Raw genomic sequence first — 13,069 nt, 5'->3', positions numbered from 1 at the left:
ATACAACCTCTCTGTTGTTACCTGTGATTTGTGAACGGTGTGGTTCGGTGTACTTTCAAACTTGGCGAGCAGCTGAGTCGCCATGGAGCGAACTTTATTCTCCTTAGGATCAAGCCCATCTCGTACGGAGGGGCCGTTGCTGGACAGATTGGTGGCCTAAAGACACACAGACAACAGTCAAGACACTCGGGCAACACAGGAGTTGTGCCGCTTTCCAAACCCTGCAGATTGCCGATGAACACAATGTGCATGGTTTTGATTCCTGCTCTGCAGGACCATTTCCTATCACAAATATCCTCACATTTGTAGTGATCAATACACCACCACTCGGTCTATGATAGAGCATGTTGGGGTCAATGCAGGAACTTTTACTCCTGAATTATAGCACAGCCTGATATTTCATTAGCCTGTCACAATATGACTTAAAATACACAATTAAGGATATGATGTTGATGTCTTGGAGCTTTACGATTTGTAATTCCAGAGCTCAACTTTAACCAGACGCCCCGCCACCGTGTCGGCTGTTCCCACTTGCAGTTAGGCTTTCCCAAGAAGTATATCGCAAACAACAATGTTGCAATGATTATAGATCTGTCAATCGCCCCTCTCCTGTTAACATTAGTTAATAATTACCTGTTAATAATGACATGTTTTTAACTTGTCACTTTTGCTTTAAAAGATGTTTTGCAGCTAAGACACTGAGGCGCCTTAAAAAAAAGAAATGATTCAATAGACTCACATATTAACAACTTATTTTTACAAACCTCCTCCAGATAGCAGAAGCGCCGCCTCCTTTTGAAAATTGTGTCCGAACTGTCTGATTTCTTGTCATCCTTGAAATACAAAGAAATGAGACGATTACAGAAAAAATAAAGCATTTCATACAACACAATACAATGGAATGAAGTAATGAGAAATCACATTTGCCTTAGAAGTAAAGACAATGTAAGGCAAACACAAGTGTAATCAGTGAACTGGATACAAACACCTCCAGACAGAGTTACCTTTGGCACTCTTTTCCTGGGCAGTCCAAGATTGAGCACATTATTGTTATTACTTCTGACTTCCTTAGAAGGATAATCTTCATTGTTTTCATCCACTCCTCTGGAACCTGCAGTATAACACATGACTGTGTTAAAGCCTTCATATTTTCCACCACATGTAGCTGTAAACTTCACATAACCTCCATGTGTTATTCTCTTATAGATTTAAGACGTTAAACAGACAGACTGGAAAAAGGAGCAAAAGTCAAATTATGCAGGGCAATAATTCCACTTTGCAAAACTGAGCTCAATCATTCAGCTATGAAACAAAAAAAGGCCCCAAATGGTGTTAAATTACAACGGTATAGTAACATTTGGCTCGAGTTCAGTTTTGTCATTACTCAGAAAAAAAATCCTTTGCACATGATATTCACTTCCAAATTAATAATACATGCATTCAGCTATAGCATCTGTATTCTTTTATTTCCACGCTCATAACATATAAACCATAAAGTTAAACGCATTCTTTTAATTTTATTTAAAGTATGACCTCCTGTTACAAAAAGTGAAAAACACCTGATCTTATGAAATATTCGAATATTTTAGTACATGTCATCTTTCATTTTCATGAGTTATAACCTTAAACAAAACAAGAAGGGTTGAAATATTTAAACGAACTTCAAATAAATGTAATATATATGAACGTGTCACCAAGTACCTGATGCAGGTAGAGGAGTTCCACGGAAGAGTTCATAGAACTTGGACAGGTAGGCGCTCATCTGGGTCTTATCCAGCTCCTCGTCAGCGCTCAGATCCTCCGCTGACGTGAACGGTTTGATCCCGAACTCCCGTTCGCTGACGTCAAAAGCCAGCTGGAGGTTTGCAACACGGTCCTCCTCGTTTATGGAGTCAAATTCTCTGATGAAAGCAAGAAAATAAATAAATAAATAAACTTAAGCATTGTAAGACAGGTGTTTTCACATCTGGTCTGGTTAAATTCAACCTGGGTACAATTGTGTCTGCGATGCGGTGAAGTGTGAAGGCGTCTATTTGCACCCTCGATCACATTAAACAATGCTGACCGCGTCCATTTGAAACTGACTGCAGGTCCTGCAAAACTAAGTGTTGTGTTTGTCTCGGCTGGGGTCACACTGTTTAGACTAGTAGAAATCATAACAACACTCAGAACCTCAACTGAAAACTGAACAGCAGATGGTAACAATATTCAGAAATCTGTGTTACACCAGTGAAAGCTACTTTATCGCTGCTGAATTACCACCAAGTTTGTGAAAGCATCCACGCTACAAGTGGCAGAAATCTTTGTTCTAAAAAGTTAAGTGACTTTTTCCAACATCAGTCTGGAGAAAAACACTTTTGTTCCTTCGAAATCTACTTCATTTGAGAGAAAAGTCCACTAAACATCTTTGAGATGCATTTATTTGTTGTTTAAATGATGAGTTGTCAGTATTCAAGGATCTTTATGCGCTCGTTTCACAATTCGATCAAACTGGGATAAATGTAGTTCCTCTGATCTCTGAACCTCTGATGGACTTTAGATGTGTTGAAGCCGCTGCATGTTTTGTAACTGGTGTGCATAAAAAAGAAATTCCTGCCACAGTTTCAGCCCCTTTAAAAACATTTATGGGCTGTTGTTGAGTTATTAGCTCGTAAAAATACCACCACAATAATCCAAGGTGCATCATGCCGCATCCAGCTGAAGCCCACAGTATTGTTTTGGAAGTTATGTTGCAGAAAATAAGTCCCAGCAGCTGATTGGTGAAGTGGCTGAGTGCACATGTTTCTCTTATAGTGGAGTTCCCCAAATTTAAAAAAAAAAAAAGCACGAACACCGCTTGACAGATGAGAAAGGAATGTGATTGTAAAATTTACAATTGAGATTCATTGAATTGTGTTTTTTTCTAGACAATGATTTAATTTACAGTTTTCAGTTGACTCCATGCATAAGATAACACGCACTGGGATGTGAAAAAAGCAAGGGAACAAATCCTACTCGGCTAACTTCTAACCTGAAGAAGAACCTGTTTCTCACATTGCAGCACAAAATAGAGACGTCTCCCCCTACAATGACAGTGTGCAGACGTCTCCAGAAGTAATGTAAAGAAGAGAGCAGTAACCAAGCAATAGCACACCCACACACACACACACTGTGTGTGCCGAGGCACTCTCTCTATTCTAGGTGAAGCGGCTCCCCTCTCGGCCGCCCCCTCTGCTGACAGGCACGCACATGGAGAGGGAAAAATGCCAGTGGGTTCCTGGAAACTTACGGGTCCACATAAATTTGCAGTGGTATGAGTTGAGGTATGAAAGCAATAATTAAAGGGCGAGATGATATAATTAGATTCGTAAATGTACTAATCTACAGTCGCACTGAATAAATCCAAGCTGGGTGAGGCGAGCCGCCTGTGTGAGAGTGGAAACTGAGGTGTATTTCTTGTTTCTTTGTCAAACTGGAGTTGTTTTTCTTAGTCGTTCAAGATCACGGGACTACAGTTTCAATCAAACGCTGGTATGGACATCATTTCTCTCAGCTGAACTTTTCAACTTTAAAATGATAAAACATTTAAGATTAAAAACATGTCAAATCTAGACAGCAGCTCTGTGCGACCAGCTGAAGATTGAGAGTCTCATTCTCATCAATCAAGCACTAAAAAAAACTGGTTGTAAACAAAAGAGCAGTGAGTTCATTTTCAGACAGAAAAAGCAAGCAGTTTCATGTCACGGCACGTAGGACTTTTTTTTTTTAAATTGCTCATCGTATCTGATGCAGGTTACGTACATCAGCTGGGGTTTGAACCTGTGGATGAGGGCGCAGAGGGCGACGCCACTTTTCCAAGACGACGTCAGGTCTGTGATGGTCACATTCTTGTAGCCCTCCGTCTGCTTCTGGCACCAGGTGAGGAGCCTTGCTGGTCTGATCTCCGACTCTACAAAAGACACATATAATCAACAATTTATTTTAATACAAGTTACCAAAGGAATGCGTCCAGTTTTGTATTTTTTCTTGGGGGGGGGGGGGGGTTAGAAAACCACTTTCAGATGGAGAGGATATGATGTCATAACCATACAGCAATCAGCTTGGTGCCATTGAAAAAAAATCCTGACAGAAAATGCTGGGAGTTGGTGCTCTGGTATGTAAATGTCTCTGTCTGGACATGCACTTACTCGCTGCTCTCAGTGAATGAAGCTATTTTGGTCGAACACACACAGTTCAGTTCGAGTTATTTTCCAAGTGTGGATATAATCAGACTCCATACCATCAAGTTCAGTCAAAAATATGAGAAATGTTAAGCTCTTACATATTGCACCATTTGATACACACATTTGGTTTAAAGTGTTGTGAGTGATTGCTTCTTCTGATTTAAAAGCAGGGTCATTTCTAAGGGAAAAATCACAACATTTAAGTAGCACAATGAGGTATTTCTGTGTGACTGTTCCTTTAAAGCTTTTTTCACAGTTTCTTCTGCTTGGTGACCCCCCCTCCCCCCCCAAAAAAACCCCCCAGATCGTGAATTATCCACTCACCGAGGTTCATTTTGGAAGCTTCTAGTTAATCACAAGGAGAGGATAGGAAAGATGCAAAAACCACACTGCTCTTATTGAACTATTTGTGGCTGAGGAGCAGGTCTGTTAAGTCTGTCAGCTACAGACCAACTCACCTCGTCTGGAAAGATTAACAGGCCTTCGGATGGTAGCAGCACGTTCTAGAGAGGAGGAATGAAGCTCTCCACTGATGTACAAGTGACGCACCTAAGACCCAAAGCAAAGGAAAACAAAAGATTAAAGATGTAAACATTTGGTGGAAAATGATGCCAATATCTTGTAATATATCCGTCACAGTCACTCCCTCTCACCTGGTGAGGTCGAACACAGGCAGAGTTGAGGTTGGGGTATCGAGTCCCGGGATCTATTGTGTACTGTTCAAAATTTTTGGCGATGTTTTCAGGTGTCGTCTGTGGTAGTAGTCGGTAAATACTCTCCCTGGAGAAGCATCAATAGCGGTATTCAAATCAGTCCCATGTGAGAGTGAGCACCAATTAGTGTTCTAAACACACAACTGTATCTATTTATGGTGAATTGACTTCATTTACAGGGCATTTTACTGCTTTACTGCTCGAGGCTTCGCACATTAGTCACATTCCCTCACACACAAACACAGCAACGGTGACAGCTGCCGTTCAAGGTGTTCACACACCAAGAGCAAGTGGAGGTTCGATGCTTTGCAAAACAACACCGTGACCCATGAACACTATGAGATCAAACCATTACTGGCGCTGAATGAAAGAAATGTACAAAAGCACATGCAAGTACCTTTCTGCGAGCACTTCAAGAACCGTCCGGCCCTGAGCCCAGCTCTTCACCATCCAGGCTGTGTCGAAGGCTGCCAGGAAGCCTCTGGCACAGCCTGTTCCCATCGGCCAGAAGGGCTGCACATCAACACAGAGCACACAAACCGTATGAACGCAGAAACATGACCGTCTGTACATGTGGAGACAAAACAACCCTTATCAGAGCAGCAGTATGTAATATTTGACATACAGTGCGATGATTTTAGACAGTTTCACATAGTAACATACTTGCCAAGCAAAACCACAAAAAAAAAAAAACCCTCACATACATATACGATGAGGCAAGCATTGCATGATAAAAATTAGAGTACAGGACATAAGTACATATAGCGGAGATAATCATGCTTAGGTATGCAGTAGAGGAGTTCACCTTTCCTGAGTGCAGATTTCCTGAGTGCAGAAAACAAATACAATAAAAAAAAAAATGTCGGAGGAAGAAAAAAGAAATGAGAGAAAAGAGAAGAGTGATAAAACCGACAATGTAACCTTTGGGCGGTTTCAGGCTTATCTCGCATTTTAGCCAATCGATTTGAAAAGTCAGTTTTGCTTTATAAAATCGCCTAATAAAAAGCCAAATGCCAGACTTTTAAAAACTACAAAGATCTACTAATATCGGCAGTGTTGCAAAAGAGCCCTCATTCCACCGTGTCTGTTCAGAGGAGTTTCAGTATCAGAGCCACACTTCAGGTTGCCCGTAGCCAAGATGAGCTCACTTCACTTTATCTTGAGCCTCCTTACCTCAAGCAGACTGTCGCCAACCAGTGCTACCAGCAACTGGTGTCCAAATCTCTCCCTGACCAGGGCGGCGTTCTCAGAGGCGTGCATGCTTGTAAAGTCAAACATCGCTACGTCTGGCTGCCCGACGTGGTTCATGGCAAAATCCAGAGTGGGAAGTTGGTAATTGGTGCCAAAGTCAGCAGCCTCTCGGGCGTAGCACAGGAGAGCTTCCTGGTTGACGTTTTCACTGCTCAGCAGCATCTGGGTGTCTATATAATCCTGTTGAACAGAAGCCGACAGGAGAGCTATTATAGAGAGCAAGGCAGGGTTAAGCTTTGTTAAGGGACTAATTCATATGTTATCTTAGCAATTCTGAGCACCAAGGCAAAAACCTCTGTGTGAGCCCTGTTGTCAGTTAGAAACACCAGAGACGTGACTGCAGAGAGTAAATAGGACGTTAAAAGAACAGACCTGCAAATCCATTTTAGATCCCTACAACTCAACTAACCTCTACAATATTCGATATTAGACTAATGGAACATTCAAATGAAACAAAAAACATTGACAGCCTATTTTTTCTGAACTATTTTTTTCCTAATGTAATAGAATTTCTCACCATCACTGGGATGTGACAGAGTACAAAAAGAGCCTGCTGGTTAAATCTTGAACATTAGATAAAAACATATTTTTATCTTATTAAATTGTCTCAAAGTAGCTGCTCCAGATGTCTTAAGTCCATAACAAACCTTTATCAATTTAGTTGCTATGAATCGTGTCTGCTGCAAGACAGTCGCAAGCATAAAACAGATGTAACATTATCCAGCTTGTGTCACACTTGCAAACTCCAATAAACAAAGAAAAGGACACACCAGGCGCCTTTAGTTATTCAGCTTACATGAATGACGACTCCCTTGTCAAGTAGACTTTGTTTCTTGGCAGTCATGACAAAGTAATGCGTGTTGTCCCTGTAGTACACAATATTTTCCAGATCGATACCTGCAAGAAAAAGAAAGCTTTCAGTATGGCGACAGCTAAAAAAAAACAATCAAACATACAACATAGTCTGGGCTGATAGACTTTTTTTTTGTAAATACCATATATATATATATTTATTTTTTTTCCCCCCTCTCACCCGTCTCTTCTTTGAGGTCAAGAAAAAACTTCTGGTTGAAGATGAAGGCCACTCCACTGATCTCTTCTACTTTGGCCTCTGCTGTCGTGTTCCTGTTGATGAAGTTGGCCGTGATGGCAATGGCCAGCTTCCCCCTGAACTCCTTCCTTTTGAAACCTGCGACAAAGATAGAGCGACGATGATGGAATAAAAAGAGGATGTCGATCTTTCCAAGCATTCGAGCACTATTGGCTTGTCTGTTAAAACCAAAGGAAATCTAGCCTTAAACCATAATTACATGGCAGTTATTTTGGGATAAAAGAAAGCTCACCAAGGTGAACCTTTATATGGCTTAAAGAACTAAAGTCCCACACTTTATCAAGCACCAGCATTTAAATAATTCCATCTGTCATCAAACTTGAAAGCCTTCTATTTAATTAACCTTCAGGACCACTTGTAAGAGGTTAGTGCCATTCAACAGTCAGTCATTTTATGAACCAATAATTCACTGTGCAATTATTAAATGTAGTTTGATAGAGGAATCTGATTTGAACTGGCAGAGGAAATCTCTTCATAATAGTGAATATTTGAGCTTTTTATGGGGAGAAATCAGGGACATGGAAAACAAAAACATTCAAGAGGTCCTTACATGTTAACTGGAAATTCTCCAGCTATACAACAAAAGAGTAAAATCAATTATTTTAAAAGCAGCAAACAAAGAACTTAGAGAAAATGTCATTCATTGCAAAGCCACATGAAGGATAAGGCCACAGTGAGGCACGCAGCTTACAGCACACTGAGACAGCGGCAGTACAGACAGTAAAAATCCGTATCTGCGCCACAACTTGCGCAAACTGTCTCTGTTTAGGATCATTCAGCAACTTTTCCATCCCCACTCTGTCCTGACATTACTTTTTTCTTCAACAGACGTAGTAATCAACAGCTTACAACGTGATTGTCTCTCACTCTGTGTTGCTAGGCCACAAAGTAACACAAAAGCAGACCGAGAACAGGGGGAAATCATTTCCCTCAGGGTTCTTCATAATTGGGGAATGAGCTAAACATCTCGTACTGCCTTAAAATGCCCTTTTTAGGAATAAGCATTTGATGCGAATTGGTCGTCAGATGACAGCATTTTCAAGAGAGCGCCCGCAACAGTTAGAGCAATGGAGTCAGTCCAACACGAATACACTGGCTGCAGCCCTGAGCCCCCCCAACTCTGCTCTATTTGTGTACGATGCGTCGTTGTTTTCATGTGTAGCCGTTGCCAGTAGGAGCGATCAATGGCTTCGCACAAGTTTCTAAAAAGGTTGCTTTCATTTACAGCTTTAAAACTGAAATAAAGCAGGATGAGGATGAGACACAGACAAAAATAAATCAAGATTTGCGATGTTTATGTTTCTTTAGCGATTCGAGCTGCTTTCTTAAATCACAATGAACAAAGTGGGAGTGGCGCCAGCCTTGTGTCACACAGAAGCAAAATGTGGAACACTGTTTCTTTGTCCGGCTTGAAAGTACAGCACATCCTTGAGGCATCAACACTGTTCTATGGTCCGTTTGTCTTCTCACCTTCCAGAGTGTTTCTGCGACCGTCGGCTCCCACCACAACGTCGAACTCAAAGTTAGCCACGGGGTGATCAGCAGGTCGGATTGCAGCTCTCCACCCAAGTCCTGAAAAAACCAGGGAAAGAAAACATGTAGTACAAACCCTGGGAAGATTCCCTTCTGCTACAGACATATTTACCATCATTTCTGGAAACAATTAAGGTCTTATAGTAAAAAACAAAAAAACAATTCTGAAAATATTAACAAATTTTGAGATACAGATTTTCTAGACGTTTTTAAAATGGTTAAAATATCTACATCTATAATACTTTTATTTTTATAAACTCCTGTAGAGGACAATAATCGGTATTTTGCTCAAAAACATTCAGGTAATGACAAATGAGAATGAACTTCAGTATTTTGAGTTGTTTTATTGCTATAAGTATAATGGTAAAATAACCACAAACATATGGTTTAATTAATTCACTTTCAATTAAATGTATTTATATAAACACCAATAACAATATTGTCATCTCAAGGCAAAAAGGGAAACACCAAACTATTCCACATCAGCAAGCATGTGGTAGTGAAAAGGGAAAACTTCCTTTTACCAGGAATAAAACTTGTGTCCCTGAGACAGAGGTGGAGACTTTCTGCTATTCTGGTTGTGGTTAGTGATGATAGGACGAGAGAACACGATAGGACAGCAACAGGGAGCAACAAACAAATTGCCATAAGAAAGCAAGTTTACCAACTCCCGGTGTAAGCTTTATTTAATACAAAGTAGACTTAAAACTCTATATGGCACAAAACATCCCGATGGTGCATTTTATGTGACCTTACCAAATCCCAATCACATGTAACACTATAAATCATAATGAAACAACTATGCCAACAATATTCATTGACAGTGTGCAGCAAAGATGCAGGAAGTGGAAGTGCTGCACTAAAGTTGATAGTTGATAGTTGTTGATAGTTGTGTAATGTGGATGTGGAAAACATGTTCCATGATGTCAAGGGCAAAGCTAAGTCTGTCACAGCAGAAGAGGAGGGTGAGTTTCTCTAAATTTAGGTGCGGCTCTTGTTCTTATCAGTGTATTGATATGACAAATGAATGCTTCAGAGTGTTGTAGTTATTTTCTTCCTCATATCTGTTAGGCTCACTTCAGATGACGACTTGACTACAATGAGTACGTGGTACAATCTAAAATCTAATTTTGAGTTGATTTGGTGTACAAATATAAAAAAAGATTTAAAAAAACCAACAAAAAAAACCAACATGTGTTTTCTGAACAAGAAGAAATTATAAGAAGAAGTCATGTGAAAATGGTGTATATCTGTGCTGGATCACATATGGTCGGACAGAAATTCTTGACCCATGATATTGTAATCTAAATGTGAAAAAACAAGATCAGTGCCAGTGTTCATCTCCTGTTTGTTTGTGGCTGTCAAAGAAATGAAATACTGCAGCCTCAGGAGTGCCTGGTTTTCTAACCGGCCTTGGAACACAACTGAAGCTGCAGAGTAGAAGGGTAAATACACATCCTTCAGGAAGACACACAGGCAAACAAACATTTGTCTGCCTCAAGATTAACACCCTGTTCAAGGTGTCCACTCGATCACACTGGATGTCTCAGGTACACCTATTCCAGCAGTTTGAATCTCCAATATTCGACACATCTCGCCAGCCATAAAACAACTTTCAGCACTTTTAATATTATTTTGGGGGCATGCAAGCGATGTGAACTCGTGGATGAATTTACCTTCATTTTCTTGATCCTCTGGAGGTTCCAACAAGTTGACGAACTCCACATTGATGTGAAACTCTACTGCAACAATCAAGGCAACCTTCAGCAGGATCAGCTGCAGCTGCTGGATGCCTATTAGACACAAGCTCACGTTAATCTTTAACACAATTTGTACACAACCACTGTAGAATTGTCTTTTTTTTTAATGATATGATGTGAATCAGAACTCAGGTGGTTTGGGAAGGAGGGAAAAGAAAGCTTGGAGAGAGGATACATTTTCTTTAAAGACAAAATACCCCTGGTTCATGTCTGGGTTTCGGAGCCTATCGTCACAAAGTTTACGGTACATGTTTCACTGTGCTCACTTGCGTTTTCTAAAGTTCATTTGTAATTTCCTGAATGTGTATGATTATGCATTTATCTGTGTTTTCCCTCTGATGGACTGGTGGCACCCTTTATGGTTCCGAACAACATTAAGTCTTAATTTATTTTGTGTCACTGTGGCCGAGACAAAACCATAAAACCGATCAGAAGTGAAACAAAAAATTAAAGGTGGCCTGTTTGACTTCAGATACTCACTGATGTGGTCGATGGCTCCAGCACAGAACTTTCCGTAGAACTTTTTGGCCCCGAGGCCACGCAGATCATGGATGGTATAGGGCCAAAGATGGAGCACATTGTTTCTCGAAAAAGAGTCCCTCTTCTCAATCACCACCACCTTCGCTCCCATCAAGGCGAGCTCAATGGCGGTCCGCAGGCCACAGGGGCCTCCTCCGATGATGAGGCACTAAACAAGAGAGAGTGACAAATTGACCTCGTTACGAATGCCAGGCAGAGAGAAGTGATAACATCTTGGATGTATTAATAACACATGGCTGAGGCTTTTTTTTTTGCAGACGACACTGAAATGACAACTCATTCATGTCCCACTTGTTTATCCCATGCCTGACCGCGCTGCAACATCAACACAGATCACGATGGGAAGCAGCATTTACCACCCAGCTGAAGAGTTTAGAAACTAAGTATTAAACTTGAAGACACTTATGGTAGATACACACTGAGCTTAAAAGTCCCTTAAGCTTTAGGATGACATCTCTCGGACACCGTGTATGGAGACTATAAGTGAACCACTTCAAACATGAACAGAGTTTATACCGTCCCAGATTGGTGCTTTTATGACCAGATGCATGTTTATGAACAACTTCCACAAAACTAAACCATTACAGGACCGTTGCATATCTACGGTGTTATTCAGAGACCAGCTGCACCCAAAAAAATTCATGAAGTCAGTTCACTGAGGTTAAAGCGTCTGTCTGAGAACATGACATCACCGTCCTGAACGATGGATGAAAGAGGTGACGCATGTGTGCTGGCAAACCATCTTTCCTTCGGACCACATCAAGAGGCAAAATCAAGGGGGAGCTACGTGCGTCGTGTTTCTTTTTAGATTTAATCCAAGACCAAATCACTCCTGAGAGAGTCTCCCAACTGTGCTCAACAAGGTGGACCATCTCCTGCCGTGACAACTCCACCGAATTAGCCCTGAAAATATATATTTAGTTTCACTTTCTTGGTAAACATTTCTCAATTACTCTTTATAACGGGCAGAGCTGAATCCAGCGGACTGGGCATTGTAACAGGACTCTTCCTGCATTCATCCACTATCTGATAAATAAGAAAGGCTGAGGAAACCCCATATGTAATCATTCTGAGAGACTATCAGCCGGTTCAGACAGCAGCTTTTTGTGCATCAAGAAACAAGGTAGCTTGGCTATGCCGAGTGTGAAGATGAGCTTTCCTGGGTGATGAGGAACACACTGTTTCACCATGAATTGCCTGAGGATAACAGGATGAGGCAGTGTCAGGTGTGAAGTGCACACAGGTGGTGGGAACGCTGCCTGAACAAGCCTTCCAGCTGGCCAAATCTTTTTTTCCCCTCTTTAACAAAGAGGAGTATGTGAATCAGCTACCACACAATGAGGTGGAATGAAGTTATATTAAAAAAAAAAGAGCAGTAATTAGTCGCACAACATTACATCAGTTTATTCAGACACGTGTTCACAAGCTGTACATTTTTTTTTTTTCCTAACATTGTGTCACAGTTTTGATCTTCCTATCACACATTTGCAGGGATGTTTGTTTTAATACTTTCCACTGACTGATAAACCTTCACAGATACGAGGTCTTTCCTGAGGGTCTGGACTGGATCTGCTACATGAGGACACACACTTCCTTTCAGCTTCCCATCCATGACCTCATTCTCATCACAGTTACACCTCACCCCACCATTCGTCTCCCACACTCCCAAAAAGCCCGTCAGTCAGTTTGTGCAGTTTCCAGACCACGAACAAACTCGTACATTCAACTTCAGGCTTCGAGCAGTGAAAACTGCCTTCACTTGAACAGTGTAAGAAAACAGTAACATGTCAATCATAAACCCTCCATCCAGTGTTTATGTGGTTGTTTTTTGTTTTTTTTGCCTCCTAAAGCATTGTTTGCACTCATCATCGATTAAAGAACCGCTGCATTTTTAAATTGCTTCTACAATCTTTTTTAAATAACATTCTTTACATTAACATCTCAAAAAGTTGAATCCAA

The 13,069-nt window shown here is 40.9% G+C and overlaps 1 protein-coding gene across 10 annotated transcripts in view; it reads right to left on the bottom strand.

The window, feature by feature from the left end:
* mical2a (microtubule associated monooxygenase, calponin and LIM domain containing 2a) overlaps positions 1 to 13,069 on the bottom strand; it is a 56,677-nt gene that overhangs the window by 31,875 nt on the left and 11,733 nt on the right. For 9 of the 10 annotated variants that reach the window (XR_013936711.1, XM_080500100.1, XM_080500099.1 and 6 more), the window contains 14 exons: positions 11,051 to 11,258; positions 10,487 to 10,603; positions 8,748 to 8,849; positions 7,200 to 7,355; positions 6,963 to 7,063; positions 6,089 to 6,346; positions 5,313 to 5,428; positions 4,856 to 4,982; positions 4,661 to 4,751; positions 3,781 to 3,928; positions 1,702 to 1,901; positions 1,005 to 1,111; positions 765 to 833; positions 22 to 156 (listed from right to left, as the gene is read on the bottom strand). Coding sequence is in view for 9 of the 10 variants with exons in the window: in XM_080500100.1 (XP_080356226.1) it covers positions 22 to 156; positions 765 to 833; positions 1,005 to 1,111; positions 1,702 to 1,901; positions 3,781 to 3,928; positions 4,661 to 4,751; positions 4,856 to 4,982; positions 5,313 to 5,428; positions 6,089 to 6,346; positions 6,963 to 7,063; positions 7,200 to 7,355; positions 8,748 to 8,849; positions 10,487 to 10,603; positions 11,051 to 11,258 (1,935 nt within the window). In the remaining variant the exon portion in view is untranslated. Of the gene's footprint in view, positions 1 to 21; positions 157 to 764; positions 834 to 1,004; positions 1,112 to 1,701; positions 1,902 to 3,780; positions 3,929 to 4,660; positions 4,752 to 4,855; positions 4,983 to 5,312; positions 5,429 to 5,720; positions 5,741 to 6,088; positions 6,347 to 6,962; positions 7,064 to 7,199; positions 7,356 to 8,747; positions 8,850 to 10,486; positions 10,604 to 11,050; positions 11,259 to 13,069 lie in introns of those variants that run through there. The other variant, XM_080500094.1, reaches the window with a different exon arrangement.

Source organism: Blennius ocellaris (assembly GCF_963422515.1).
Source record: "Blennius ocellaris genome assembly, chromosome: 1".
In the NCBI taxonomy this organism is placed as follows: Eukaryota; Metazoa; Chordata; class Actinopteri; order Blenniiformes; family Blenniidae; genus Blennius; species Blennius ocellaris.
The sequence above is the reverse complement of the archived record's forward strand: the minus strand, read 5'-3'. Positions and strand labels throughout refer to the sequence as shown.